This window comes from Sorex araneus, chromosome 11 (assembly GCF_027595985.1).
Source record: "Sorex araneus isolate mSorAra2 chromosome 11, mSorAra2.pri, whole genome shotgun sequence".
NCBI classification, from domain to species: Eukaryota; Metazoa; Chordata; class Mammalia; order Eulipotyphla; family Soricidae; genus Sorex; species Sorex araneus.
This window is the reverse complement of record NC_073312.1, coordinates 23,132,383-23,159,027: the sequence shown is the minus strand read 5'-3', so window position 1 is coordinate 23,159,027 and position 26,645 is coordinate 23,132,383. Positions and strand designations below refer to the sequence as shown.

The following is a 26,645-nucleotide window of genomic DNA, read 5'->3' as shown; positions in this document are numbered from 1 at the left end:
GTAACAATGCTGGGTCTCATTCCCCTGACCCTGAAAGAGCCTCCAATGTGGCATCGTTGGGAAGGACGAGTAAGGAGAAGCTTCTAAAATCTCATGGCTAGGACGAAAGCAGACATTACTGAGACCGCTCGAGGAATTTGATGATCAATGGGATGATGATGATGATGATGATGATGATGATGATGATGATGATGATGACTCCCTGGCTACTTCACGGGGCCCTGGGTCAAAGCCCAGGCAGTTCTCAGGCAGGGGGTCAGCTGGCTTTGGAAGCCATCAGAATACTCAGGGAGAGGATGTTGGAAAGGCTCCTCCCCACCCCGGGGTCACGGCATCTCCAGGGTTTGGACTCAGACCTTCAGGGGACTGGAACTCGGTGCTTACTTATTGGCCCTGGAGAGTGGCTTGGTTTCCCTAAGTCTTTGTAAAAATGGGTTATGAGAGTCAGAGAGATAGTCCAGGGGGGAGGATGCTTGTCTCTCACACACTCGACCTGAGTTTGACTCCCAGCACTGCTTATGGTCCACCAGGAGTGATCCCTGGACACAAAGGCAGGAGTAACCCCTGATAACCGCCAGGTGTGGCCTCAAACTGCAGAACAAGCCAGTCAGGGCTCTCGAGGCAAGCGCCTCCTCCTGCCCTGCCATGGGTCCCGCCGAGGGCGTCTTTAATGCTGACATAGTAGGAGTGGCCACAGGAGGGCCTGGTGCCCAGAGCCTCAAGGCCAACAGTGCCCGCCCTTCCCCACAGGGACATCTTCGAGCGGGTCATTCACCTGAGCCTGGCCCCCAAGCGCATGAAATTCTTCTTGAAGCGCTACCTGGACTACGAGGAGCAGCAGGGCACCGAGGCGGCCGTGCAGGCCGTGAAGGCCAAGGCGCTGGAGTACGTGGAGGCCCGGAGCGCCATGCCAGAGGACTGAGCCGGGGGCCGGCGGACTTAAGGGGGCTTCCTGGAGGCACCCCGGGGAGACCCCGGCGGGGTCAGAATGAATTCTGTCTTTTTTGCACACGTGTCAGTTTGTTGTTGTTCCCTCTCCGAGGCCGCCCCGCGCTCCCGGAGCAGCTGCCTGTGTCCCGGGCGGAGGCGCAGGTTGGGGCCTGAACCCCGACTGGGATCTGAGTCGTGCCAGGGGCCATCCCTGGCGGTGCCTCAGCCCAGCGTGGTCCTGGGCCCTTGTGTCAGGGCCATAAGGTGGGGCCAGGACGGGCATCCTGAAGGCGAAACGGGGAGCAGCCCCTGGGAGCAGGGCCAGGGTGTGGTTGTTTCAGAACAGCTGGACACGTCTCCCCTGGGGACCCTCCCCGAAGAGCAGCCTGGGGCCAGTCTCCCTGTTGGGGGCTGCAGGGCGTGGGCCCGTGGTATAGCCCCAGTTTTGTCCTTGGGCAGGGCTGCCAGCTCTGCGGGAGGGGACAGGAGAGGGGACAGGGCCTCTGCCACGTCCACACATCCCTGCTCCCCGCAATCCTCTAGGGTCCTGCCCACTGGGGTTCCCTGCGGGTTCCCTGCTCAGGCCGGGTCAGTCACAGCTGAGGCCAGCCAGCAGCCCGGGGCTTCAGGAATAAAACATTCCATTCCCTGGTGCCAGGTCCAAGCTTTCGGGACACTCGCTCTGGGAGTGACCAGGGACTTCCTGGTGGTGGAGGAGGCCACACCCTGGGCCTCTCGCCTCACTTTACCCCCAGACGCAGTGCAGGGGGTGGTGGGGCCTCAGGGGGCCAGCAGGGCCACCTCCATGTCGGGGGCCGTGCCTTTCCCACTCAGACCCTGGGCCCACTTGTGCAGGCGGCTGTGGAGGGGGAGGCCCAGGTTCTCCCGGTACAGGTAGACGCCGGTGATGGCGTTCCACTGTGGCCGCGGCTGTGTGCCCTGGACGGGGAACTTGGCCACCAGCTCCTCGTCCTCCTTGTTGAGCACCACGAAGCCGAAGAAGCGCTGCACGTTGCTGGCCGCCAGCACGCGTGAGTGCACCTCGGCCGTGTGCTGGAAGAGCTGGTCCTCGTTGGCGCGGTAGCGGGCCCAGTAGGCCTCCTGGCGGTAGCTGAGCGGCGAGCAGTAGTGCTTGAGGCACTTGGTCAGGAACACCAGGATGGCCACCGAGCCGATGAGCAGCCACCCGAAGAGCTGGTCAGAGAAAGGGCGGCTGAGGAGGGCTGCAGCGGCCAGGGTGGGGCTGACCCTCCGCACCCCAGCCGGCTGGCCCGGACTCCCCGGCTGAAGGAGAAGCTGGCATGCCCAGCGCCACTCGGTCCCTCTGCCCTCTCTCCCGGGCACAGGCGCTTGCTTCGACTCTGCAGATTCCTGCTGCCTCCCCAGGGCTTCCTGCATCTCAGCCACCAAGTCTGGCTCAGACTGCCAGGCTCGGACCCGTGCCACCTCCCGAGACCCTCTGGGCGCTCCCCCATGCCTGCGTCCTCCTCACCCTCACGACCCTGTTGGAAAATCGCCTCAGGCTTGTCTCACAGGCTCCCTGGGGCGGGTGTCCCTCCATTCGGCCCTGTGCAGATCTGAGTATTTGACCAGGGTCCGAGGGATGTGGTGCTGCCCGAACCCTGTGGAGCTGGAGGTGGCCAGGCTTCCCGGTGATGCCTGGGCCCTATCCATCGATGCTCGAGGTGCCTCCAGTGCTCTACCTGGCAGTGCTCTGGGACCATGTGGTGCCAGGTTGAACCAGATTGGTCTGGGTGCACGCTAGGCTTGCGCCTTAGCCTGTACCATCCCAACCCCAACTGGTGTTTGCCATGTCCCGAGACTAGGTCAGTGCCTCCTTGCCGCTCCCCGGCCTCCTCTCTGCCCCTTCAACCTCCACCCGGCTGCTTCCTTTCCGGGATCCCTCTGCTGCTCGGATCGAATCTTACAGCTGAAGTTAGGAGGGAGCAGGCGTGAGTTTCTCAGAGGCAGCAGGACCAAGATGGGATCTAAAGCAGATTTCTTGGGGCCAGAGCGACAGCACAGCAGGTAGAGCATTTGCTTTGCACGCGGCCGACCTGGGTTCCATCCCCAGCATCCCATATGGTCCCCCAAGCACCGCCAGGAGTGATTCCTGAGTGTAAAGTCAGGAGTAACCCCTGAGCATCGCTGGGTGTGACCCAAAAAGCGAAAGAAAGAAAGAAAGAAAGAAAGAAAGAAAGAAAGAAAGAAAGAAAGAAAGAAAGAAAGAAAGAAAGAAAGAAAGAAAGAAAGAAAGAAAGCAGAGGGTCTCTGCCGCAGCTGTGTGGGTTGGCAGGTGGAGAGAGCTGGAAGCCTGGGTTCTTAATGCCCAGCCGGGGCCCATGAGCAGGGGAGACTGTGGGCGGGCATGAGAGGCTGGAGAGCTGCTGCAAAGCCGCACCATCACCGGCCCTACAGGAGCCCAGAGCACGGGAAAGGGCCCCTTTGTGCTGCAGACACAGGCCCCGTGAGACCCACTGGCACAGGTGGTGGCCCAGGAGAGAGGTGCCAGCAGGAACTAGGGCTGCAGTCAGCTGCAAGAAGACTCCCCCAACCTCTGCCCTTGACAACACCCTAGCAACAGACTCTTATCTGCATGGGAAACCTCAAGCCAGGGCAGTTCGGGGAACTTTGCGGGAGCAAGGGGGGACCTCCCCGCCAGGGGCAGCTGCACCCCATTGGAGTGTGAGTTCCTTTCTTTTACCTCGGGGCATCCTCAGCTCTCTCCCCACTACTCATGTTCCCTTCTGAATGCCTGACACTGTTTGTCTCTCCCTCTTTCTTACTCTCTCCCACCCCCCCTAACTAAAACTATTATACTGAAGGTCAAGGGAGAGGACTGGGCTGCAAGTACTTAGAAGGGATAATGACTCAGCAACAGAACACCTTCCTGCATGGCTGAGCCTTGGGTCCTACTCCCCAGCAATGCAAATTGAACAAAACTCACTTATTTGAGACTTGAAATGATTCTTGTCCCAATAAGAATCTTGCTTAAAGGTTGCCGCTAATTAGTGGACTCAGAGTCTGGAGTCTTCCTGAGGATCAGTTCCCGCATGGGCACAGAGCCCCCAACCCCCTCCCAGGGAAGGGATGAGCATCCCTCAGCACAGCCTTACCTGAGACTCATACCTGAGCCTGCGGCTCACCTCCTCCTGGAAGCCCGACACATTGGCAGGGGTCTCCCCACAAGGGAACCTGGCCAGGATCTGCTTGGCATGGGAGAGAGGGAAGCTCTCGTTTCCAGCCGTGAGCGAGGAAGGGTCCACAAACTCGCTGAGTGCGCAGACGTAGGCCTCCCCGCGCAGCAGGGAGATGACCGACCAGGTGACGGGGGCCAAGGCAGCTCGGCCCACGATGGAGCTCAGGAGCAGGAAGGTGGGGGCGGCCGAGCAGTTCTTGGCCCTGCGGTACTGGCACTCGGTCACCAGGTCCCGGGTTTGGTTGTTGAGGATGACGCTGATGAGGAAGAGCACCAAGGCAGGCACCCCGATGGCCGTCAGCCCGTACAGGTAGTTCCGGGCGGGTGCACACGGGCAGTGGAAGGCCACCACGGAGAAGAGCTCCTGGCTGCCCACGGTGCCCAGGGCCACCGTCCCATTGAAGATCATCACATCCTTGCTCTTGAAGAAGAGCGACAGGAAGCGGATGATGGGGTTAGCCATGGTGTCAGGGCAGGGGCTGCACGAGGAGGAAGTGCGGGCTGGCAGGCACCTTGCAGCAGGGCCGGGCTGGTCACTGTGGTGGCTGCTGGGCACCTCCTGTAAGACAGCAGGAGGTAGAAGAATATCTGCTCTGAACCTGACCCCCAGGGACAGCTCCTGGGGTCACGCTGATAAGGGGGCAATGATGGTGGCCCACATCCTACTCAGCCACCATTCCTCATCCTCGGGACCCCTCAGTGGGCTGTCAGCCCCCAGACTCGCGGAAAAGGGGCAGTGGCCCAGGGTGGCCTCTCAGGGACAGAGCTGTGGGCCCTCCTCTTCGGATGCTCAGACCTCCTGGCTTCCACCAGCTTCTTCCTGGGGGCTGAGGAGGGCCCCGTGGCCTGCCAGCAGTGACAGGACGCTCACTTCCCTTCGGACTGTGGGTTGGGTCCGGGCAGTGGTCTGTTGGGCCAGTGTCCTGATGTGGGAGGGGACCTGCGCCCCCGATGGGGGGAGGTGACCCAGTGCTGTGGAGTGGCGCTGGGGAGAGTCCCGGGCACCATTGCCCTCCTGGGGGCCTCAGGCGGGCTCCCGGCTCCCACCCACTCGGGCATCTCCTCTGGGCCCCTGTCCTCTCAGGGAGGCGGGAGGGCCAGGGAGGGAGTGCAGAGGCCTGGCCATGGCCCCCGCATCTCTCTCCTGCCGGGGCTCTAGAGTGACTGTCAGAGAGGGCGGAAGGGGTCATGCTCCCCATTGTGAAGAGCAGGAAATGCCCCCAGGAAGTTCTGGAGCCTGGGGTGTGGGATGAGGCCCAAGGCAGAGCTCAGGCCTCTTCCCTGTGAAGACTGGGTTCAGCGCCCTCCCCTGCAAACTGCAAACATGGAGGTGCGCGGCAGGACTCTTGAGCAGGATCTCAGGCCTGGGCCTAGCGAATTTCCATCTTGCCACTTGTTGCTGGCCTTGCTCTCTGCTCACCCACAGGCCCTAGAGAACCTTCTCTCCCCTGATTTCCTCTTCCCGACTCGGCAGCCCTGAGCACCACACCCTGGAGCTAGGCCCCCTAGATGCCAGCGACAGGAAGTCTGGGCCCCAGGACACAGGGTTCTCTGAGGTTCACTTCCCACACAGCTGAGCCGGGCCCAGGGTGTGGCCTGTCTCCCCATCATTCTCTCCATCTCTGTGAGTTAAAGCCACAGTCCTCAGGCAGAGGCTGGGTTGGCGTGAGGGCTGCGGGCAGCAGACAGGTGGGGCATCTGCCCAGTATCACCCCAGGGCCCCCCCCTACATGCACCCCTTCTGCTAGCTGCCAAAACTTCCAGGCCAAGGATTCTGGGTGCCAGGAGCTAGGGGTCGGGGCGAGCGGGGGAGAGGAGAGGAGAGGCGAGGGGAGAGATCTGACCCCCACCTGGAGGGATCCTGGCTCATTCCTGCTCCCCAGGAAGGGAGTTTGTGGGGTCGTGGGAGCAGGCGCCAGCCCTCTCTCTGCCTCTGCCCTTCTTGGCTTTAAGGTTCCCGTGAGCGCAGACTCTGGGTGCAAAGTGCCCAAATAGGGCTCCAGAGTCCTGGCCATGAAGAGGCGGGTGATCTGAGGAGGGACCCGGCCGCCTTCTGAGACTACAGCCGGGCCAGGGAGGGGCACCCCAGACTCTGCCAACAACGACAGGAGGGATGGGAGACTGGGAGACAGGAGTGGGGACCAGCCCCACTCTGCCCGGGGAAACTCACACCCAGGGCTGGCGCCTTGCTTACCCAGAGCAGCTGCAGGGCTCAGGCGTGCGGCTTTGTCCTCTCTGGGCTCCACGACAAGAGGCTCGCTGGGGTGGGGGCTGCAGGCGCTGCCCTCCGCCTTCCTGCTTTGCTTCTGTGCTGGAGCCTGCTGACTTCAGAAAGGTTTAGTCCGGAAAGAGGATGTCAGCCCCGCAGTGGGAAGCTGCAGGGCAGAGGGCGGGAGGAGCTGGGAGCAGGGGGGAAGGAGGGAGGGATTGGGCACTCTGCTGCCTGCAGGGCTGACTCTCAGGTCAGCTAACTCGGGTCAGCTAATTCGGGTGTTGCTTCAGACGTCGGTGGAGGGGGCTGTACAGCGGGTAGGACACTTGTCTTGCATGGGGCTGACCCAGGGTTCAATCCCTGGCACCACAGATGATCCCCTGAGCCTGCCAGGAGTCATCCCCGAACACAGAGCCAGGGTAAGCCCTGGGCCATGCTTGGTAAAGCCCAAAGAAGAAAAACAAAACAAAATAAAATCTAGGGTGGAGGGAAAACAAACAAAAACCAGCACCCCGGGGCCTGGGAGCTGTGTGATGGCTGGAAGAAATGGAGCACAGGTTCTGCAGGAGTCCTGGCGTCCGGGCCTCAGTGCTGCTCACCCTGCAGGATTCCACAAGCATCTCCCGGAGCCACCCCTGAGCACCAAGCCAGAAGCAAACCCTGAGCACCACTGGTGCAGCCTCTTCCCCCCTCAAAGTAACCAAAGGAAAAGTAGAGCCCAGATCTCAGGAGTGCTGGGAGGGGAACTTCAGCATGTGGGACCCTGAGCTCTGAGGGCGGCAGTGAAAGAAGTTGGAGCAGGGTGTTGCTTTTTGGTTTTTTGCCCACACCCGGCTGACTCCTTGCCTTTTTTTGGCTCAGGGATCACCCCTGGCATATGTGGTCCAGGGTGTCAAACCCAGGTCAGCCACATGGTAAGGTAAGAGCCCTGCCTGCTGGACTATCTCTCCAACCACTGCTTATTTATTTTACCATTTTTATATATTTTATTTTCATAAAGTAGTTCACAGTAGTTCATTGCAGATAATACTCAAACACCAATCTCACCACTGAGCACCTTCCCACCACGAGAGGAAAGTGTATGAAGGTTGTTGTATTTCATTCTGGAGTCATTGAAGCCTGAATATAAAAGAATACAAGCAACGATGTTAAAAACTAAACAAATGTGTGCTACTTTTGGTACATAAGTGGGTTAGAGTATAAGAGGTCGTGCGGTCACATTAGGAAATTCCGCGATACTCTCTTCTAGGAGTTTTAGTTTGTTGTGGCGAGGGCCTTCGGCATGTAGCTTGCGGTCAAACATTCACATAAACAGGTTGAGAAAGCCATTTTACAAGAACCGGAGGACTGGGACACTTTTACAAGAGCAGGATAGTTAGCCAACAGGAACAGACAGATCAGCCTTCTGGATATCTACTGTTATCTCCCCTCTTTGCCCCGGGTGCCATTAGTTACTTCTAGTTTTACCTTAAGGCCATGAGGAAAGTAGATTGAAGCCTAAACATACATAAGCGGTGTGGAGTCACAATCAAGTAGCTTTTGCTCACGTGTGTGTGTGTGTGTGTGTGTGTGTCTGTCTGTCTGTCTGTCTGTCTGTCTCCCGTCTCCCTATCACTCTCGCACCCTCTCCTCATGAACCCTGTTATCTGGTTTTGCAGGTCAGGACAGGTGGTGCCTAACGTGGGCCGAGGCACGAGGGACCCCTGTGAAGAGCACCGCTGGAGGAGTGGCCACGTTCATAGAGGTCAGCCCTGTAGGAGTGGGCGAGGACTTCGGGAAAGGTAAGCGGTGATTATCCCTGTGTGTTTCAACCTAGATCTGGAATAGACTAGGTGGTCAGAGGACCGCTCTAAGAGAAAAGGTAAGGCAATTCCTTCCTTTTCCATCTTCATTTCTCCACCGCCTTTGGGGTGCTTGACATCTATTCCTTTCGTTTGTGTTTCACCACAAGACCTTGGCATTTTTGTTATACTGCCTTTAACTTTCTTCATTACCCTCGTGGTGTGCCTTTTCGAATGCTGTTTTCACTAGTCACCAAATCTATGATCTTCCTTGAGGGCACGGGGTCGGGCATTTAAACGCCACGAGGGTGCCTGCCACTGGAAATCTCCCGTGACAGGATTAGGGGGTCACAGCCGCAAATCCCAGATAAATTCACGTATCCCCCGCAGAAGAAAAACTGTGTATCGAATAAGTACTCGTTATTAAGCATCTCATTTGTCACCTCGTATTTGGACGTTGGTGACTCTTTCTCACTCTTACTTTCTTTGCTCTTACCTTTTTGTGTCTATCATGGGATAAGGATTATCAGTCAGAGAAAACTTCGTAATTGATCTAAAAACAGCATTAAAAACTAGAGGAGTAAAAGTTAAAAAGAAAGTCTTGGTCCAAGTTTTTACATTTCTTGACCATGTCTGCCCTTGGTTCCCTCAAAAGGGCACCATCAATGAGAGGCGTTGGTAAAGGGTAGGAGACGCCCTTCAGGACTTCTATAAGATGTTTGGGCCTGACTAGGTTCCCATCACCAGCTATAATTATTGGTCACTGATTAATGAGATCCTAAGTGTTAGGGAGTGGTACCCTGATATAGAGAGGGCAGTAACAACTTGTCTAGGCCTTCCTGGTCCTTAGAATGCCCTCAAATAAAATCAAGTCCTCAAATAAACTCAAGTCCTAAACTTAAGTCCCTCCACTCTAATGCCCCTGATGCCCAAGACTCTGTTTCTATCACCATGCCGCCCATTCACAATCCTGTAATTAAATCCAAGACTTTGAGTCAGGAACCAGCAGCATTCCATTCCATATCTCATATTCCTCCTGATCAGCTTCCCTCTGATGAAGAGGCAGGATTGGAGGCGGAGGCCGCCTGTTATAGTCATCCTGACCGGCCTCCCTTCTTCCAACAACCTCCTCCATAGAACTTCCCTGCCTTTTCGTCTTCCCAAGCCTATGTTGGGCCATACACACCCACAGGGAGTCATGGAATCTGCCCCCTCAGCTCCTATCCCCTCCGATGAGCCACGCCCTGGTCCTTTTCTTCCTCCCCTCCCTGACTTTCAGCAAGCCAAAAAAGCCCTTGTCTCACATACAAAGGTGCTACGAGAGGTGATTCAGTTAATAAAGGAGCATAACTCTTTAGTGGCAGAACTTCGGGCCCTCGATCTCGAGCTCACAGAGCCGTCACAGGCTCTGCCCAAGTCTGACTCTTCAAAACCCGCCCGGGAGTCACTGGGAAAGAACATGGTGGGACCTTTCCCTGAACAGCCAAGTGTTAAGCAATCTAGTACTCCCGCTTTGCAGGTCTTTCCTGTGAAAGAAATAATTAAACAAGAAGGTGAGGGAGAAGACAGACATGAGATAGCCCGAAGGGAGTGTCATCACTTGGGCTTGACTACTCTTAAGGAGCTGAAGGCCCTGTAGCCCCTTCTACTCTCTCCAGCCTTGAGACCCTGGGAGATCTGTGGCTCACCCCTAACGACTGGCATCAAATGGCCAGAGCCGTCTTTTCTGGAGGAGACTTTATTCTTTGGAAATCTGAATTTTATGAGAATTGTAGAGACACTGCCCACCGCAATGCAGCTGCCGATGGGGAAGGCGCTGGTTGGACCTAGATATGATGGTAGGTAATCAGCCTTTTGATACTAATGAACAGCAAAAAGCCTATGCTCCCTCCCGGGCTGTTTGCCCAGATACAAAATGCAGGAGTTAAGGCCTGGCGCAGGCTAGCCCAGAAGGGAACTGCGACTACTTCCCTAGCCAACCTGCAACAGGGCCCCGATAAACCATATTCTGAATTTGTTAGCCGCCTCACCACAATGGCAGGAAAGCTTTTTGGTCAGAATGAGGGAGAAACTGATTTTGTCCTGCACCTTGCCTATGAGAATGCTAACCCTGCCTGCCTGGCAGCCTTGAGACCTCACAGACATGGGAAGACACTGGCGGATTATACTCCCGATGTTCAGGCATCGGTTACGCTCACAGAATGGACTTAGCTATTGGAGTGGCACTTAAACAGGCAGGAATTACAGACCATAAGACATGCTTTAGTTGCACACAGAAAGGACATTTTACTAAAAACTACCCAGAAAATAAGTGAAAACCTAAACCGGCCCCGCCTGGCCTCTGCCCGGGATGCAAAAGAAGCGAACATTGGGCATTTGAATATAGATCACAAACAGATATTCAGGGAAACCCTTTGGCCAAGCACAGGGGCAGGGAAACTTGAAGCAGGGCCAGCCCCAGGCCCCCATTCACTTCACGGAACCTTGGGGCAGTGGGGACCGTGTCTCAACAAGCCTCCCTCCAAAACCCATCTCTAGCCTCTGCAGAGCCACCCCGGGTAGCGCAGGACTGGACCTCTGTGTCGCCGCCCGCAAAATATATTGACAAACACCTCTGGGCCCCCAATTATTGCCATCTCAGCCTGTGGTCCCCTACCGCCTGATACTTACGGGATAATCACTGGTCGAGGCGGCTGCCTTTGCAAAGGTTTGCAAATTATACCAGGTGTGCTCGACAACGACTACACAGGCCAAATCCAAGTAGTCACTGCATCCTCTATCCCTTTCCTAGTCAGAGAACAGGGGCAGCGCGTTGCTCAGCTGCTGCTCCTTCCGTTTCAGGCCCCTTCCAACCCCCGCCTAAAAGACACCAGAGGCGATAGCAATTTTGGGTCCTCAGACATTTATTGGATTCAGAAACTCAACAAGGACCAAAAGTCGCTCTCTTAAACCCTTACCAAGGAGGTAAGGATTTTGATGGCATCTTAGATACGGGTGCTGATGTCACTATTATCAGACAGGAGGATTGGCCCTCAAGCTGGCCTTCAATAGCCTCCCTTCCTCATCTTAGGGGCGTTGGGCAATCTCCCTATTATAATCCCTCTATTAGTGCCTCCTTCCTACCTTGCAGGGATGCCTCTGGGAAGTCTGGCAATACACGCCCCTATGTACTCCCCAGACTCCTGGTGAATTTATGGGGCAGAGACCTTCTAAGCCAGAAGGATATATTTCTCTGTGGGCCTGGTAGCCTCGTAACCCACCAAATATTAAACAGTTTAATATTAAAAGGCTTCATACCGGGAGTAGGCTTGGGAAGATAATTGCAGGGAATAACGGATCCTATTGACCCGAGGCCCAACAACGGCAGAAGTGGATCGGGAAATTTTAATAAAGGCCACCGATATTCCTGCACCCCATGTGGACAAAATGATCTGGAAATCTGATGATCCGGTATGGGCTGATCAGTGGCCTTTGACCAGCCATAAACTGGCAGCGGCAGACCAGTTAGTGCAGGAACAAGTCTCCGCCAGCCATATAGAACCCACCACTTCTCCTTGAAACACTCCTATTTTTATAATAAAAAAGAAACCAGGCAATTGGCGGTGGCTTCAAGATTTGAGAGAAGTAGGGGCTGGAGCAATAGCACAGCGGGTAGGGTGTTTACCTTGCACTCGGCCAACCCGGATTCGATTCCCAGCATCCCATATGGTCCCCTGAGCACCGCTAGGAGTGGTTCCTGAGTGCAGAGCCAGGAGTAACCCCTGTGCATCGCCAGGTGTGACCCAAAAAGCAAAAAAAAAAAAAAAAGATTTGAGAGAAGTAGACAGAACCATGGTGATCTTTGGAGCCCTGCAGCATGGCTTGCCTTCCCCGGCAGCTGTCCCCAGCGCTTATAAAAAGATTGCTATTGATTGAAAAGACTGCGTTTTCTCTATCCCCTTACATCCCACAGACAGGAAGAGATTTGCTCTTAGTGTTCCTGTAATTAATTTTAGAGGACCCATGTAAAGATACCAGTGGAAAGTTCTGCCTCAAGGAATGGCCAATAGCCCGACCCGCTGCCAGAAATTTGTCTCCCAAGTTATTGACCCTATTCAGGTGCATTGGCCACAGATCTATATCATTCGTTATATGGATGATATCTTACTGGGAGGGGAAGATGAAGACACCCTCCTTCAATGCTGCCATCAATTGGCACAGGACCTCTCACGGGAAGGTCTACACATTGCCCCCGAGAAAGAACAGACCACTGAGCCCTTTTCTTTCCTAGGATTTGACTTAAAAGGGGGCCAGGTCCTGGTCCAGAAAACTCAAATAAGAACCACACATTTAAAAACTCTTAATGATTTTCAAAAATTGTTATGAAATATAAATTGGCTTAGACCTTATTTGCATATTATTACTGGGGATCTTAAACCTCTGATTTCACCTCTGTATACTAAAGGGTGATCCTAACCCTGTGTCTCCAAGAGATTGATGCCAGAGGCTCGGCTGGCACTGACTCAAGCGGAATTGGCTATATCACAGCAGTTTGTGCCATCAATTATGAGAAACCGTTTTGTCTTATCATATTGGCCACCGCATTTGGAAAGATAACCCTGTTTCTTGGTCCTGCTTCTCCCCAAAAGATTTTGGTTCCTTACTATGTTTGTTGAAATAGCATAAATAATTATGCAGGGATGTGACTATAGCAAAAAGCACTTTGGCAGAGATCCTGATAAATTGATTCAACCTTATTTTAAAAATCAGCTTGATTGGCTTTTTCAAAATGAAGATATGTGGCCTATTTCTTGAGCTTCCTTTTTGGTGTCATAGATAACCGTTATCCTGCTAACAGATTATTGCAATTTTTTAAAACTACTCCCTTCATTTTTCCCTCAGCCTGTGCAGCCCTGCCTATTCCCGAGGCTGTTACACTTTTTACTGATGGGTCTTCCACTGGACAAGCTGCGGTTGTAATAAATGAACATACACCTTTTCATACACCTTTTCAACTGCACATAATTCAGCTCAGCTTGTAGAATTATGCGCAGTCCTTGCTGTTTTCTCCCACTGTAATAATATTCCCTGTAATCTGTATCCTGATAGTGCTTATGTTGTCTACTCTATTCCTTGATTAGAAACTATAAGTTATCTTAAACATTCCTCCAAGGCTGTAAGTTTGTTTATACAGATTCAGGGTTTCTCCCTTTTTTATAGGACACCTCAGGGCTCATTCTGGTCTCCCTGGGCCCCTTGCACAAGGAAATGCCTTGGCCAATTGGGCAACTAGATTTGCAGGACTGATTGTCTCCACCGGAGTTGAAGTGGCCCAACAGGCTCACTCATTACACCACCTTAATGCCAATACTCTGAGGCAAATGTTTTTCCTAAACCTCGAGCAAGCCAGAAAAATAGTGAAACTATTGTCCTGCTTGTGTGACCACTCTACCCACTCCACACCTCGGTGCTAATCCCCGGGGACTGGTACCCAACGATATATGGCAAATGGATGTCACCCACATCGCCGAGTTCGGCAAATTAAAAATTTGCATGTTACAAGAGACACCCTTAGTGGGTTCCTTCATGGGACCTTACAAGCAGGGGAAGCGGGAAAGAATGTTCTCGCCCACACCCTCTCCTGCCTAGCAGTTATGGGGAAACCTAAAATCATTAAAACTCATAATGGGCCTGACTATACAGGAAAAGTCTTTCAGGAGTTCTGCTCCTCTTTTGGAATCACTCATCACATGGGTATTCCGTACAATCCTCAAGGACAAGATACTGTTGAAAGAGCCCATCTCACCCTCAAAACTACTCTTCATCGACTAAAAGGGGGAGAAATCGACCCTATTCAAGGTGCGCCCCGTAACATTCTGATGCACGCTCTTTTATCCTGAATTTCTTAAATTTGGACTCTCACGGGAAATCTTCAGCAGATAGGCTCTGGCACCCCACCACAAAAGAACAATACGCCTCAGCCCTGTGGAAAGATCCCTTGACTGCCCAGTGGAACGGCCCCGATCCTACGCTCATATGGGGTCGAGGCTCTGTGTGCATCTTTGACATCAAGGAGGGAGCCGCACGATGGCTTCTTGAGAGGCTAGTAACTTTTTGTAACCCGGCGATGCACAGGGGTTACTCCTGGCTCTTCTCAGGAATTACCTCTGGTGGTGCTCAGGAGACCATATAGGATGCTGGGATTCGAACCCGGGTCAGCCGTGTGCAAGGCAAATGCCCTACCCGCTGTGCTATCGCTCCAGCCCCCGAGGCCAGGGAAACATTTTGATAACATAACTACCTCCCGAGATTTGCTCTTCTTCTCTTCTCCATGAGACTACCAAAAACATTAACGAAGAAATTGCCGACCCTGGTCCCGGTGGCTCCGTCCAGTGATCCTCCTGATCCTGACTCATCCCCTGAGGACAACACAAAGATCCAACCCGCATCTACTTCTTAATCGTACCTGGGTGACATCTAATCCTGATACTGGGAATTTGTTTGTATTAGCCGCCCAAATTTCCCCTAGGACCCCGCAAGGAAATCCGAGAAGGAGCCAACATCAGAGGGCCTGCAGCAAAGGCCTCTGTCTCCTTTAACGTTAGCATGAGGTTACATTAGGAGCATTCCTCATACCCTTCTTTTACAGGTTGTGGAATGGAAAACACCAGGACCCCATATTTTGGATGAACAATTCCTTCCTTTTACCCTCTCCTTGAAATTCACAGGTGCCTCAGTCTCCAAAGGAGGAAGAAATGACATTTAATAGGAACACCTTTTTTTTTTTTTTCTTTTTGGGTCACACCTGGCGATGCACAGGGGTTACTCCTGGCTCTGCACTCAGGAATTACCCCTGGCCGTGCTCAGGGCACCATATGGGATGCTGGGATTTGAACCCGGGTCGGCCGTGTGCAAGGCAAACGCCCTACCCGCTGTGCTATCTCTCCAGCCCCAGGAACACCTTTTCATTCCTCTCTCTAGGACATCCGTTTGTACTGGAGCTCCCCCTGTCACTTTCTCTACTGCTAGGCATGGAGATGTACCAAACACCGATGGTCGAAGTCTCTGATAACTTTAAAAAGCTTTATAAACATGGGGCTGGAGTGATAGCACAGCACGTAGGCGTTTGCCTTGCACGCGGCCGACCCGGGTTCGAATCCCAGCATCCCATATGGTCCCCTGAGCACTGCCAGGGCTAATTCCTGAGTGCATGAGCCAGGAATGACCCCTGTGCATTGCCGGGTGTGACCCAAAAAGCAAAAAAAAAAAAAGCTTTATAAACAATGAGATATCATTTCACATCACAGAGACTGGCACACATTTCAAAAGAACAAAATCAAGCAGTGCTGGTGTGGATGTGGGGGAAAAAGGGACGTTCCTTCACTGTTGGTGGGAATGCAAACTGGTCCAGCCTTTCTGGAAAACAATATGGACAGTCCTTCAAAAACTAGAAATTGAGCTTCCATATGACCCTGCAATAAAACTTCTGGGAATATATCCCAAGGATGCAAAAGAGCACAGTAGAAATGACATCTGTACCTATATATTCATTGCAGCACTGTTCACAATAGCCAAAATATGGAAACAACCCGAGTGCCCCAAAACAGATGACTGGTTAAAGAAACTTTGGTACATCTACATAATGGAATAGTATGCAGCTGTTGGGAGAGATGAAGTCATGAAATTTGCTTATAAATGGATAAACATAGAGAGTATCATGCTAAGTGAAACGAGTCAGAAAGAGAGGGACAGACATAGAAGGACTGCACTCATTTGTGTGGTGTATAGAATAACATCACATGAGGCTGACACCCAAGGACAGTAGATACAAGGGCCAGGGGGATTGCCCCATAGCTGGAAGACTGCTTCATGAGTGGAGGGAGAAGGCAGATGGAATAGAGAAGGGATCACTAAGAAAATGATGACTGGAGGAACCCGTTGGGATGGGAGATGCATGCCGAAAGTAGATAATGAACCAAACATGATGACCTCTCAGTGCTGTGCTGCAAGCTATAATGCCCAAAAATAGAGAGACAGTATGGGGAATATTGTCTGCCATAGAGGCAGGGGGACGGTGGGAAAGGGGATGTATATTTGGAATATTGGTGGTGGGGAATGTGCACTGGTGGAGGGATGGGTGTTTGATCATTGTGAGATTGTAACCCAAACATGAAATTTGAAATTATCTCATGGTGATTCAATAAAATTTTAAAAATTTAAAAAGATAAATAAAAAGGTGTTTTTTCCAAACATAAACTAGGTCGCACATACGACTACCAGTAAACTGACCAGAGAATGGCTCCATTCCCCTGCTGAAGAACTCCTGACAGAAGCTGTGATACTCCTGATCCAGTGCTCCCTGCCTGATCCAGTGCTTCATGTAGTTCATCATTCTCCTATAGCTGCTCCCCTGGGACTCATTGCTGTGACCACTACTGCTACTGTTGCAGAAACAACTCTTCAAATTTTGATCCGGGACACTTCATTTCTTCAAAATGTGACTAAATGACTCTGATCACCCCTTGTGAAGGACAATCGAACACTTTACAACAAGGACTGGTCAGGGTTCACGGATGGACTGAAGTTTTACTACAACTAATGAGACTTTTGTGTTTGGAATTGTTCTTCTACTTCAAATTTTTGTGATTTTGTAAGCAGAAAAGGAGAAGATGGGAGTAGGATATCATCAGTATGTCCTGTTCCCCTTGCCACAGGAAGCTTAGGTTTATCACAGTGCTCCTGAGGCACTTCCATTCCATTGTGTTTATCTGTAAACTCCTCTCTATGCTCTCTTCCCCAACCTGTCTATCACCTTTTACCCTAATCAGACTCTGTTAACTTGTAAGGTCAGATTCCCCAGAAATCTATGATTTTATATGTCTGAATGAAATACTGCCTTTCTCCTCCCCTTATGTCTTTTGAATAGTTTACTTTAAAGCAATGTCCTTTTTGTATGGACAAAGGAAGACAGTTAATATTATGCTTTTGTAATTTGGGATTTAATTGGCTTTAAATATTATTCATTCCCGGGCATCTGCTTTCTCGATTTAAGCCTCATTTGCCCTTATTTCCTAGCACCCCAAAAGCAGGGTCCCAAGGAGGGCCTGGAGCGTTGAAAAAGACAGCGAGAGCAGGAACAAAGTTGGTTTCAAACCTGGTTCTCCACTTCCCTTGGATAACTACTCTGTTACCCACCATCCTCGGCCCTTTAATGGAGTACTGCTATTAATTTCCTTTGGGCCATGGGCCTTTAGACACCTGACTACCTTTGTTAAAAAAACAATTAGACTCTGCAAGCTAAGCCCATACAAACTCACTACCATCGGCTAGATCTAGCGGATAGGGGATATGTGGAGGACCCTGGTGCCTTGACAGATGCCCTATAAGCTTGAAAAGTCCTGCCACCTGGCGCCCGCTGGCATTTGGGGCCAGCACTCGTCCTCTGGGCCGGGCACCTTCAAAGTGCAGAATGGTGGTATCTGTGGGCAAGGGAGTCACCTGGTACTATTAGGAACTGGTCCCAAACCCTTGCCGAAGAGCACGCCTATCTGCATGGAGGTTAGGCCCCAAGAACACCTTCCCCCTACAAAAGTGGGTTCCAATTTTGCTTGGTTCTGACCGCGACCCTGCAGGGGGATAGGCCTCTACTCTCCTTTGCTGGTTAATGCCCTATTGGAGCGACACTGGCTCTAAGGAAAAGGAAGGGAGGAGATGTGGTGAGGGCCTTCGGCATGTAGCTTGCGGTCAAACATTCGCACAAACAGGTTGAGAAAGCCATTTTACAAGAACCGGAGGACTGGGACAATTTTACAAGAGCAGGATAGTTAGCCAACAGGAACAGACAGATCAGCTTCTGGATATCCATTGTTATCTCCCCTAGTTGCCCCGGGTGCCATTAGTTACTTTTAGTTTTACCTTAAGGCCATGAGGAAAGTAGATTGAAGCCTAAGCATACATAAGCGCTGTGGAGTCACAATCAAGTAGCTTTTGCTCACGTGTGTGTGTGTGTGTGTGTGTGTGTGTGTCTCCCGTCTCCCTATCACTCTCGAACCCTCTCCTTGTGAACCCCGTTATCCGGTTCCGAGGGACGGGACACCTAGCCAGAGTAATCCTGAGCACAGAGCCAAGAGGAAGCCCTGAGCACCACTGGGTGTGGCCCCAAGCCCAGAAACATGGGCCAGGAGTGGGGAGGCTCGGGGTGGGGGTGAGGGGGTGGGGGAAGCAGAAAATGCCCAGGACCAGAAGTCAAGAACTTCACGTGCACTGGTCAGCAAGGGGCCCGGATCAGTCCTTCCACTTCCCAGAGGAGCCCAGGGCACAGCTTGCTGGGCTCCCTCAGAGCCGGGGCAGAGCTGCAGGGGTCCGACCAGAGCACTGAGAATGAGCACGAGAACAGAACAGCCTGGGGGTGAGCACCGAGCCAGAGCTCCTGTTCCAGCTCTTATTGTTTATTATTTGTCGGGGGTGGGGAGCACACCCAGAGCTGTTCAGGCAGACTCCTGGCTCTGTGCTCAGGGGTCACTCCCGGGGAGGGGAATGAACCCAAGTTGGCCTCCTGCCTTAGCCGCTGTCCTATTGCTCCAGCCCCCGATTCCAGTTCTTCCAAGACCTCAGGAAACACAACTTCCTGCGGCCTCAGTTTTCTCATCTGAAAAATGGTGCTGGGGTTGGCAGACAGCCCGTATTACAGCCCGGCACCACCCTGACAGGGACCCCAAGCACTGTGCCATGGGTAGCCCTGAGAACTGCCACCAGGTGTGACCCCTAAAGCAAATCAAACCACAAATGCTGGGCCGTAGAGCACCTGTCCTGCGTGTGCGTGAGGGCCTGAGCCCGAGCGCAGAAAAAACAAAACCCAAACAGATTTAAAACGAAACCTGGAGCCCATCAGAAGACTCAGCTCGAAGGCGGGGCAGCCACGGAGCTGGCGCCAACCCCCCCCCCCCCGGACGGCACCCACAGAGGCTGTCTGCCAGAGAGGCGCCCCTGAGGGTGTTTGGAGGGAGTGTCCCTCACCAGGACCCATCTCTGAGAAACCCACAGTGCTGAAACGCGTCAGGACTCAGAAGGACTCAGCCTGGCGCCCCCCACACACAAGCATCATGGACGCGTGTGCCAGTGTCAATTTTACTATAATTATGAGACATGAAACACTGGCCCCGCCGACCCAGACCCCAAGGCAGATCTACTCAGACTCTTGCTCCTCGGTTTGTCCCCCAGAAACAGAGCACCAGGGTTTCAGGGGGAGGCCCCACTCGGCCCCAGCCCAGGACTTGCTCTCCCAGCAGTTGCTGGGAGGAGCTGAACCCACACAGCCCAGAGGGCAGCGCCTTAGTGTAAACGAGATCACGCCCAGAAACGTGACTGGGGTGTCAGCTCTTGCGGGGCAGCGGGCCGGCCTTGGCATGCCCCCAGTAGAGAAAGTGGGGATCTCAGCTCTGGGGGGGCTAATGGGCCCAGAGGTACCCCCCGCTAGCCAGCTCAGAGCTCCTTTCACATGGCTTCAGGTGCTGGGGTCTCTACACTTGTGTGTGTTGGGGCCAGCGGGGGTCAGGGGCAGCCGGGAGGGGCGGCGCGGTGGCTGAGGCACCCCCCCAGTGTGCCTCGGGGCCCACAAGGCCGAGGGGCTGGAACAAATGCCTTGCAGTGGGAGCCTGGGTCGGACCCCGGCATGCCCAGCAGGCACACTGGGAGTGACCCCCACACTGAGCTGTAAAGAGCCCCTGAACACCTCTAGGTGGGGTCCCCAAACGAAAATCAGAACCCAAATCCAGGCAAAGTATTTCAAACATGGTTAGAAGCAGCAAACACTGAAACAGTTCTACCTTTCCCCTTTCACCTCGAGTCAGGTTGTAAATTCTCCCGGAGATTCTTAGTGAAGCAGCAGCTCATGGGGCAGGAGTGACGCTCAGGGGTGCTGCCTTGCGTGTGGCTAACTTGAGCCTGATCTTTAGCACCACCTCTTGTCCCCTGAGCACCACCCAGGGTTGCTCCTGAGCACAGAGCGAGGAATGGCCCCGGCGCACTGCACGGTGTGACCCTAAACACCCACTACTCTGCAAGCAAGAGAGAAACCACCCCGCTAGTTTTCTAATGCGTTTACCTCTGTGCAGTTTCTGCCTTTCAAAACCCAGAGCTGCTCTCGTTTGTCCCGTTTTTCCTCTAAAGGTGCCACTCTTTGTTGAAGACACTACAGAGGCCAGCATTTTAAGCCTTTGCTTTTAGTTTCATTACTAGCTTTACGTTTGTCTTGCTTGGTTTTACTCTTGTTAGTCGTTTTTTATTAGCGGCTCAGCTGAAAGCCTGAGTTTTGTCTTTCCTGCACTCCTGCCCATCCATCCATCTATCCACCCACTCGTCCATCCCTCCATCTACCCACCCATCAAACCAACCGTCACACACCCATCCACCCACCCCACCTATATGTCCACCCAGCTTTTGGGTCCTATGTATCACCCCATCTGAGCATGCCCTGTTCTGTATTTTGATGGAGATAATGGACCCCAGTCTATGCCCTCAGAGGTCACACTTAGCAGCAGAAATATGGGCATGTCTCTGGGGCCAGAGGCGTTAGGAGTGTGAGGGAGATGCCGACTGAGGGGGTGTCCAGCTCTGAGGCCCGTTTGAGTGTGTGCGGGCCATGCTGGGGACTGACTGCCTTAGTGGCCTTGTAGCGACAAGGCTGCCCTGCGCCCCTGTGCTGTGCTGAGGGTGTCGCTCGCGTGAAATGCAGTGCTCTGAGTACACCCCGTGAGACTGAGTTTGGGGGGTCTTCTCTGTCCCCGGAGTGAGTTTGTGAAGGGGAGTATGATCCTTCTCTTGGAGGGTCTGGCCAACGAGGGCGGGAGCAGGGGGCTGGGGTGGGAGAGAGGACCCTGACCTTGTCACAGGTCCTGTCTCAGGTGCAGTGTAGAAAAGTGGCTCCAGTCACGCAAACGACACAGAAAGGAATATCTCAGGGGTGGAAGAGGGGTTTATTTCTTCTCTCTTAACGTTTTTTTCTTTTTACCTTCCTCCCCTCCCCTTCTTTCCTCCTCTCCCCTCTTCTCCCCTCCCCTCCTCTCCCTCCTCTCCCCTCCCAACCCTCCCCTCCCCTCCCCTCCCCTCCCCTCCCCTCCCCTCCCCTCCCCTCTCCTCTCCTCTCCTCTCCTCTCCTCTCCTCTCCTCTCCTCTCCTCTCCTCTCCTCTCCTCTCCTCTCCTCTCCTCTCCTCTCCTCTCCTCTCCTCTCCTCTCCTCTCCTCTCCTCTCCTCTCCTCTCCTCTCCTCTCCTCTCCTCTCCTCTCCTCTCCTCTCCTCTCCTCTCCTCTCCTCTCCTCCTTTCTTTTCGAGCCACGCAGGCAATGCTCAGGGGTTACTCCTGGCTCTGCACTCAGGAATTACTCCTGGTGGTGCTCGGGGACCCTATGGGATGCTGGTCACAAGCGCCCTACCCTCTGCACGGTCTCTCTAGCCCCATTCTCTCAAGGTTTTCTTGACAGTGAAGTCGCTCGCCGCTCAGGGCGGCTAGAAAGATCTCTCTCCTACCTAGGAAGCTCTTTGATATTTCGAAAGAGCAAAAGACTGGTATTGATGTTAGGGCCTTTGACTGACTGCCAGGCCGCCCGCCACCCTTCCTAGGATGCCTGGGAGTGGCAGAGTCACGTGGAGTGCTCACGCCCTCTAGTCGTGTTTTCGAGAAATGCAGGAAAGGGGGAGGAGAAGGCTGGGGGGGACAGTGCCCCTCAAGCTTCTGAGAGAGAACTGTCCACAGGCTCCCTCCCTGGGAGAGCTCCCACCCTCCCTGCCAGGCGCCTGTGGGTGAAGGGCGGAACAAACAGGAGCCTCTGGGACTCCTCTGGGGAGAGGTGGATGGGAGCCAGCCATCACTGCCAGCAGGAACGGAGAAACGCCTGGTGTTGGAGCTGATGGGGCCCTACTTGCTGGAGAGGTGCTGGCTGACCCTACTGGCCTTGTCTTGTGACCATGAGGACGTTTCCAGTTGTATGTAGACACACTAATCACACGCTTCGGGTCTCTGGGCTTGATTGATCCGTAGAAAGACTTTCCTACAAGTAAAGGTCACTCAGAACATCTATGAGAGGGCCCAGAGATAGCCAGGGGTCAAGGTGCTGGCTCTGTGCAGTGATTCCCCAGCTTGGAGCCAGGAGTAGCCCCTGAGCAACACTGGGTGTGGGCCCTCCCCCTTACCCCCATCCTATGAGAGAAAGAGGCGGCTGGGGAATGTCTCTTTGATTTGGAATCTATTCTGTTTCCATTACTGGAATTTGTCCTGTACTCCCTGGCTAGAGACTCTCTTGCCTGCGCTCCTGGCTATCTTCCCCAGGGCCCCTCAGAGGGGGTGGGCTCCAGCTTCCCTCCCCGCCCCAAGCAGTGCTCCCATGGCCGAAGACCTCCAGAGCCTAGCCACAGCCATGCTCAAGGCCCCTCTCCACACATTCGGACAAACCTCATGCGTGAAGGTACCGTCAGAGGAACCCAGGTGTGTGGGACCCGAGGCTGAGACCTCCAAGCCTGCTCAGATTGGGACTGGGCCTCTTCTGCACAGATTTCCCATTTTCCAGTAGCTAGGCAGTCACACCCAGGGATTGCCCCCGGTGCAGTGTAATCCCACCAATGGACCGCAGACTTAAAACCAAGCTCCTGGAAGCATGTGGCTGCGAAGTTTATAACCTCGTTATCCCTCTGGTAGTAACTCACTAGCTACTGAGAGTTTCCTGCCCGCATGGAGAGCCTCACAAACTCCCCATGGTGTATTCATATGCCTAAACCAGAAACAATGCTGGGTCTCATTCCCCTGAACCTGAAAGAGTCTCCAATGCGCTTCGGCATCGTTGGGAAGGATGAGTAAAGAGAAGCTTCTGAAATCTCAGGGCTAGGACGAAAGTAGACATTACTGAGACCCCTTGAGGAATTTGAGGATCAACGGGATAATGATGATGATGATGATGATGATGATGATGATGATGACGATGATGACTCCCTGGCTAGTTCACAGGGCCCTGGGTCAAAGCCCTAGGCACTCCGCAGGCAGGGGGTCAGCTGGCTTTGGAAGCCATCAGAATACTCAGGGAGGGGTTGTTGGAAAGGCTCCTCCCCACCCCGGTGTCACGGCATCTCCAGGGTTTGGACTCAGACCTTCAGGGGACTGGACCTCGGTGCTTACTTATTGGCCCTGGAGAGTGGCTTGGTTTCCCTAAGTCTTTGTAAAAATGGGTTATGAGAGTCAGAGAGATAGTCCAGGGGGGAGGATGCTTGTCTCACACACACTCGACCTGAGTTTGACTCCCAGCACTGCTTATGGTCCACCAGGAATGATCCCTGGACACAAAGCCAGGAGTAACCCCTGATAACCGCCAGGTGTGGCCTCGAACTGCAGAACAGGCCAGCGAAAAGCACACACACAAGGAAAACAACAACAGTTGTGATTTTTTAAAATTGAATCATGCAAATTACAGTTACAAGGATATTTATGAACGGGGTTCAGGCATGTGTTGTTCCAGCTCCACTCTTTTCACCAGTGCCCGCTACCCTCCGCCAGAGTCCCCAGTTTCCCTCCTCCACTTGTACTTGTTAACCAAGACAGTATGAAACTGGGGCTGAGAGTTAGTCCACGGGGTAGGGCACTAGTCTTGCATGTGGCCGATCCTGCCTTGATCCCCGGAACTGCATATGGTGCTCTGAGCACTACCATGAGTGGCCGCTGACCACTGAGCTAGGAGTAAGCTCTGAGCAGTACCTGTGTGAACCCCCTCCAGACACAAGTTTTACAATGATCCTGGTAGTACTAAGAGCAGCAAAAGTAGTGGCAGAAGTAGTAATAGTGGAGGTGATATGATGGTGCTTGTGGTGGTGGTACTGATGGTAATGACAGTGGTGATGACAGTGCTATTGGCGCTGATGATGGTTATAGTGGCGGTGAGGATGGTGAGGATGGTGGTGGTGGTGGTAAGGATGGAGGTGATGGCGATGGTGGTGAGGATGTTGGTGGTGGTGCTGGAATGATGGTGATGGTGGTGAGGTTGGTGGTGCTGGTACTAGTGGTGATGTTGGTGATGGTGGTGAGGGTGGTGGTGGTGGAACTGATGGGGAGGGTTGGGGGTGAGGAACTGATGGTTGTGGCCTTGGCCTTGACTTTGCCATGGGCGCCAGTGGCCCTGGTCTCAGGTCTGTTGGCTTCCTGAGGGTGTCTGAAGAAGGCAAAACCCTACTGGCTCCAAACTATGAAAGAAAACTTTGGAATCGACATTAAGAAATATTTGAGTGCCTAAGAAACTTAATGTCACTGTCATCCTGTTGCTCATCGATTTGTTCGAGTGGGCACCAGTAACGGCTCTCATTGAGAGACTTATTGTTACTGCTTTTGGCATGTCCAATACGCACGGGTAGCTTGCCAGGCTCTGCTACGCGGGCTCCATACTCTCGGAAGCTTGCTGGGCTCTCCGAGAGGGGCGGAGGAATATTGTCATGTCAGCTTCATTAACCATTAAATGTGGGCTCATAAAGATTTCATTCTATTTGAGACAATTGTCAGCTTTCCTCACTTGGCAGGAAATTCTGCAAATGCACGGTTGCTCAGAAATAAATAAATAAATAAATTGCTCAGAAATAAAGTTGTAAATTCAATGAGTTCCTTGTAGTCCAATGAGTCTGAAAGCCAAATTAGTAAAATTCCTTTCAAAATGTTTAAGGCAAAAAACTTAGGATTCATGTGGGCTGTGATTCTACGTTAGTTATTTTGAACTGAGAGCATCAGGCTCCAAAAATGCACTGTCCCCTCCTGTGCTACCTCCCAGTGTGACTCGGCCTGCTTGGTGCCAGCCCATCAGCGGGGGTGCCCAGAGCCAGTGGGCAGCAGGCACGTCCCTCAGAGGAGGACAACGTACAGGTAGTTCCGGGCGGGTGCACACGGGCAGTGGAAGGCCACCACGGAGAAGAGCTCCTGGCTGCCCACGGTGCCCAGGGCCACCAGCCCATTGTAGATCATCACATCCTTGCTCTTGAAGAAGAGCGACAGGAAGCGGAAGATCTCAGCGAGGAGGGCGGCCATGGTGTCGGGCAGGGGCTGCACTAGGAGGAAGTGTGGGCTGGTGGGCGCCTGGCGGCTGTGCCAGGCTGGACCATCACTGTCACTGTGGTGGCTGCTGGGCACCTCCTGTGGGACAGCAGGAGGTAGAAAGGTGTCTGCTCTGAACCCGACCCCAGGGCCAGCTCCTGGGGTCAGGCGGACCAGGAAGCAGCCCCAGGGCCTGGGGGCAGTGATGGTGGCCCGCATCCTACTCAGCCATCATTCCTCATCCTCGGGACCCCTCGGTGGGCTGTCAGCCCCCAGACTCGCGGAGAAGGGGCAGTGGCCCCAGGGTGGCCTCTCAGGGGCAGAGCTGTGGGTCCTCCTCCTCGGATGCTCAGACCTCCTGGCTTCCACCAGCTTCTTCCTGGGGGCTGAGGAGGGCCCCGTGGCCTGCCAGCAGCGACAGGACGCTCACGTCCCTTCAGACTGCGGGTTGGGTCCGGGCAGTGGTCTGTTGGGCCAGTGTCCTGATGTGGGAGGGGACCTGCGCCCCCAATGGGGGGAGGTGACCCTGTGCTCTCTGCCCACTCGGGCATCTCCTCTGGGCCCCTGTCCTCTCAGCGTGGCTGGAGGGCCAGGGAGGGAGTGCAGAGGCCTGGCCATGGCCCTCTATATCTGTCACCTGCTGTGCCCATGGTGATACGCAGAGAGGAACACAAAGGGGTCATGCTCCCTTTGTGAAGAGTAGGAAATATTCCCAGGGAGTTCTGGAGCCTGGGGTGGTGGATGTGGCCCAAGGCAGAGCTCAGGCCTCTTCCCTGTGAAGACTGGGTTCAGACCCTCCCCTGCAAACTGCAAACATGGAGGTGCCCAGCAGGACTTTTGAGCAGGATCTCAGGAGGCCTGGGCGGAGTGAATTTCCATCTTGCCACTTGTTGCTGCCCTTGCTCTCTGCTCACCCACAGGTCCTGGAGAACCTTCTCTCCCCTGATTTCCTCTTCCCGACTCGGCAGCCCTGACCACCAGACCCTGGAGCTAGGCCCCCTAGATGCCAGCGACAGGAAGTCTGGGCCCCAGGACACAGGGTACTCTGAGGTTCACTTCCCACACAGCTGAGCCGGGCCCAGGGTGTGGCCTGTCTCCCCATCATTCTCTCCATCTCTGTGAGTTAAAGCCACAGTCCTCAGGCAGGGGCTGGGTTGGCGTGAGGGGTGCGGGCAGCAGACAGGTGGGGCATCTGCCCAGTATCACCCCAGGGGCCTCCTCTCTACATGTGCCCCTTCTGCTAGCTGCCAAAACTTCCAGGCCAAGGTTTCTGGGTGCCAGAACCTAGGGGTCGGGGCGAGCGGGGGAGAGGAGAGGAGAGGCGAGGGGAGATATCTGACCCCCACCTGGAGGGATCCTGGCTCATTCCTGCTCCCCAGGAAGGGAGTTTGTGGGGACGCGGGAGCAGGCGCCAGCCCTCTCTCTGCCTCTGCCCTTCTTGGCTTTAAGGTTCCCGTGAGCGCAGACTCTGGGTGCAAAGTGCCCAAATA

General features: G+C 53.9%; 1 protein-coding gene across 1 annotated transcript; it reads right to left on the bottom strand.

Moving 5' to 3' along the window:
• Nucleotides 1-1,710: 1,710 nt before the first annotated feature.
• On the bottom strand, nucleotides 1,711-25,149 carry LOC129399364 (calcium homeostasis modulator protein 2-like). Its single transcript, XM_055119183.1, has 3 exons — nucleotides 25,030-25,149; nucleotides 4,047-4,490; nucleotides 1,711-2,124 (listed from the first exon to the last, which is right to left on the bottom strand). The coding sequence occupies exons 1-3, from the start codon at nucleotides 25,147-25,149 to the stop codon at nucleotides 1,711-1,713; spliced, it is 978 nt and encodes a 325-aa protein (XP_054975158.1).
• Nucleotides 25,150-26,645: the final 1,496 nt, after the last annotated feature.

Coding starts and splice junctions, on each gene's coding strand:
- LOC129399364 (XM_055119183.1), bottom strand. CDS start 25,149: ATGGCCGCCCTCCTCGCTGAGATCTTCCGCTTCCTGTCGCTCTTCTTC. Junction 4,491..25,029: donor GCAGCCAGGAGCTCTTCTCC/GTGGTGGCCTTC, acceptor GGCAGCCAGGAG/CTCTTCTCCGTGGTGGCCTT. Junction 2,125..4,046: donor GGCTCAGGTATGAGTCTCAG/GTAAGGCTGTGC, acceptor TTCTCTGACCAG/CTCTTCGGGTGGCTGCTCAT.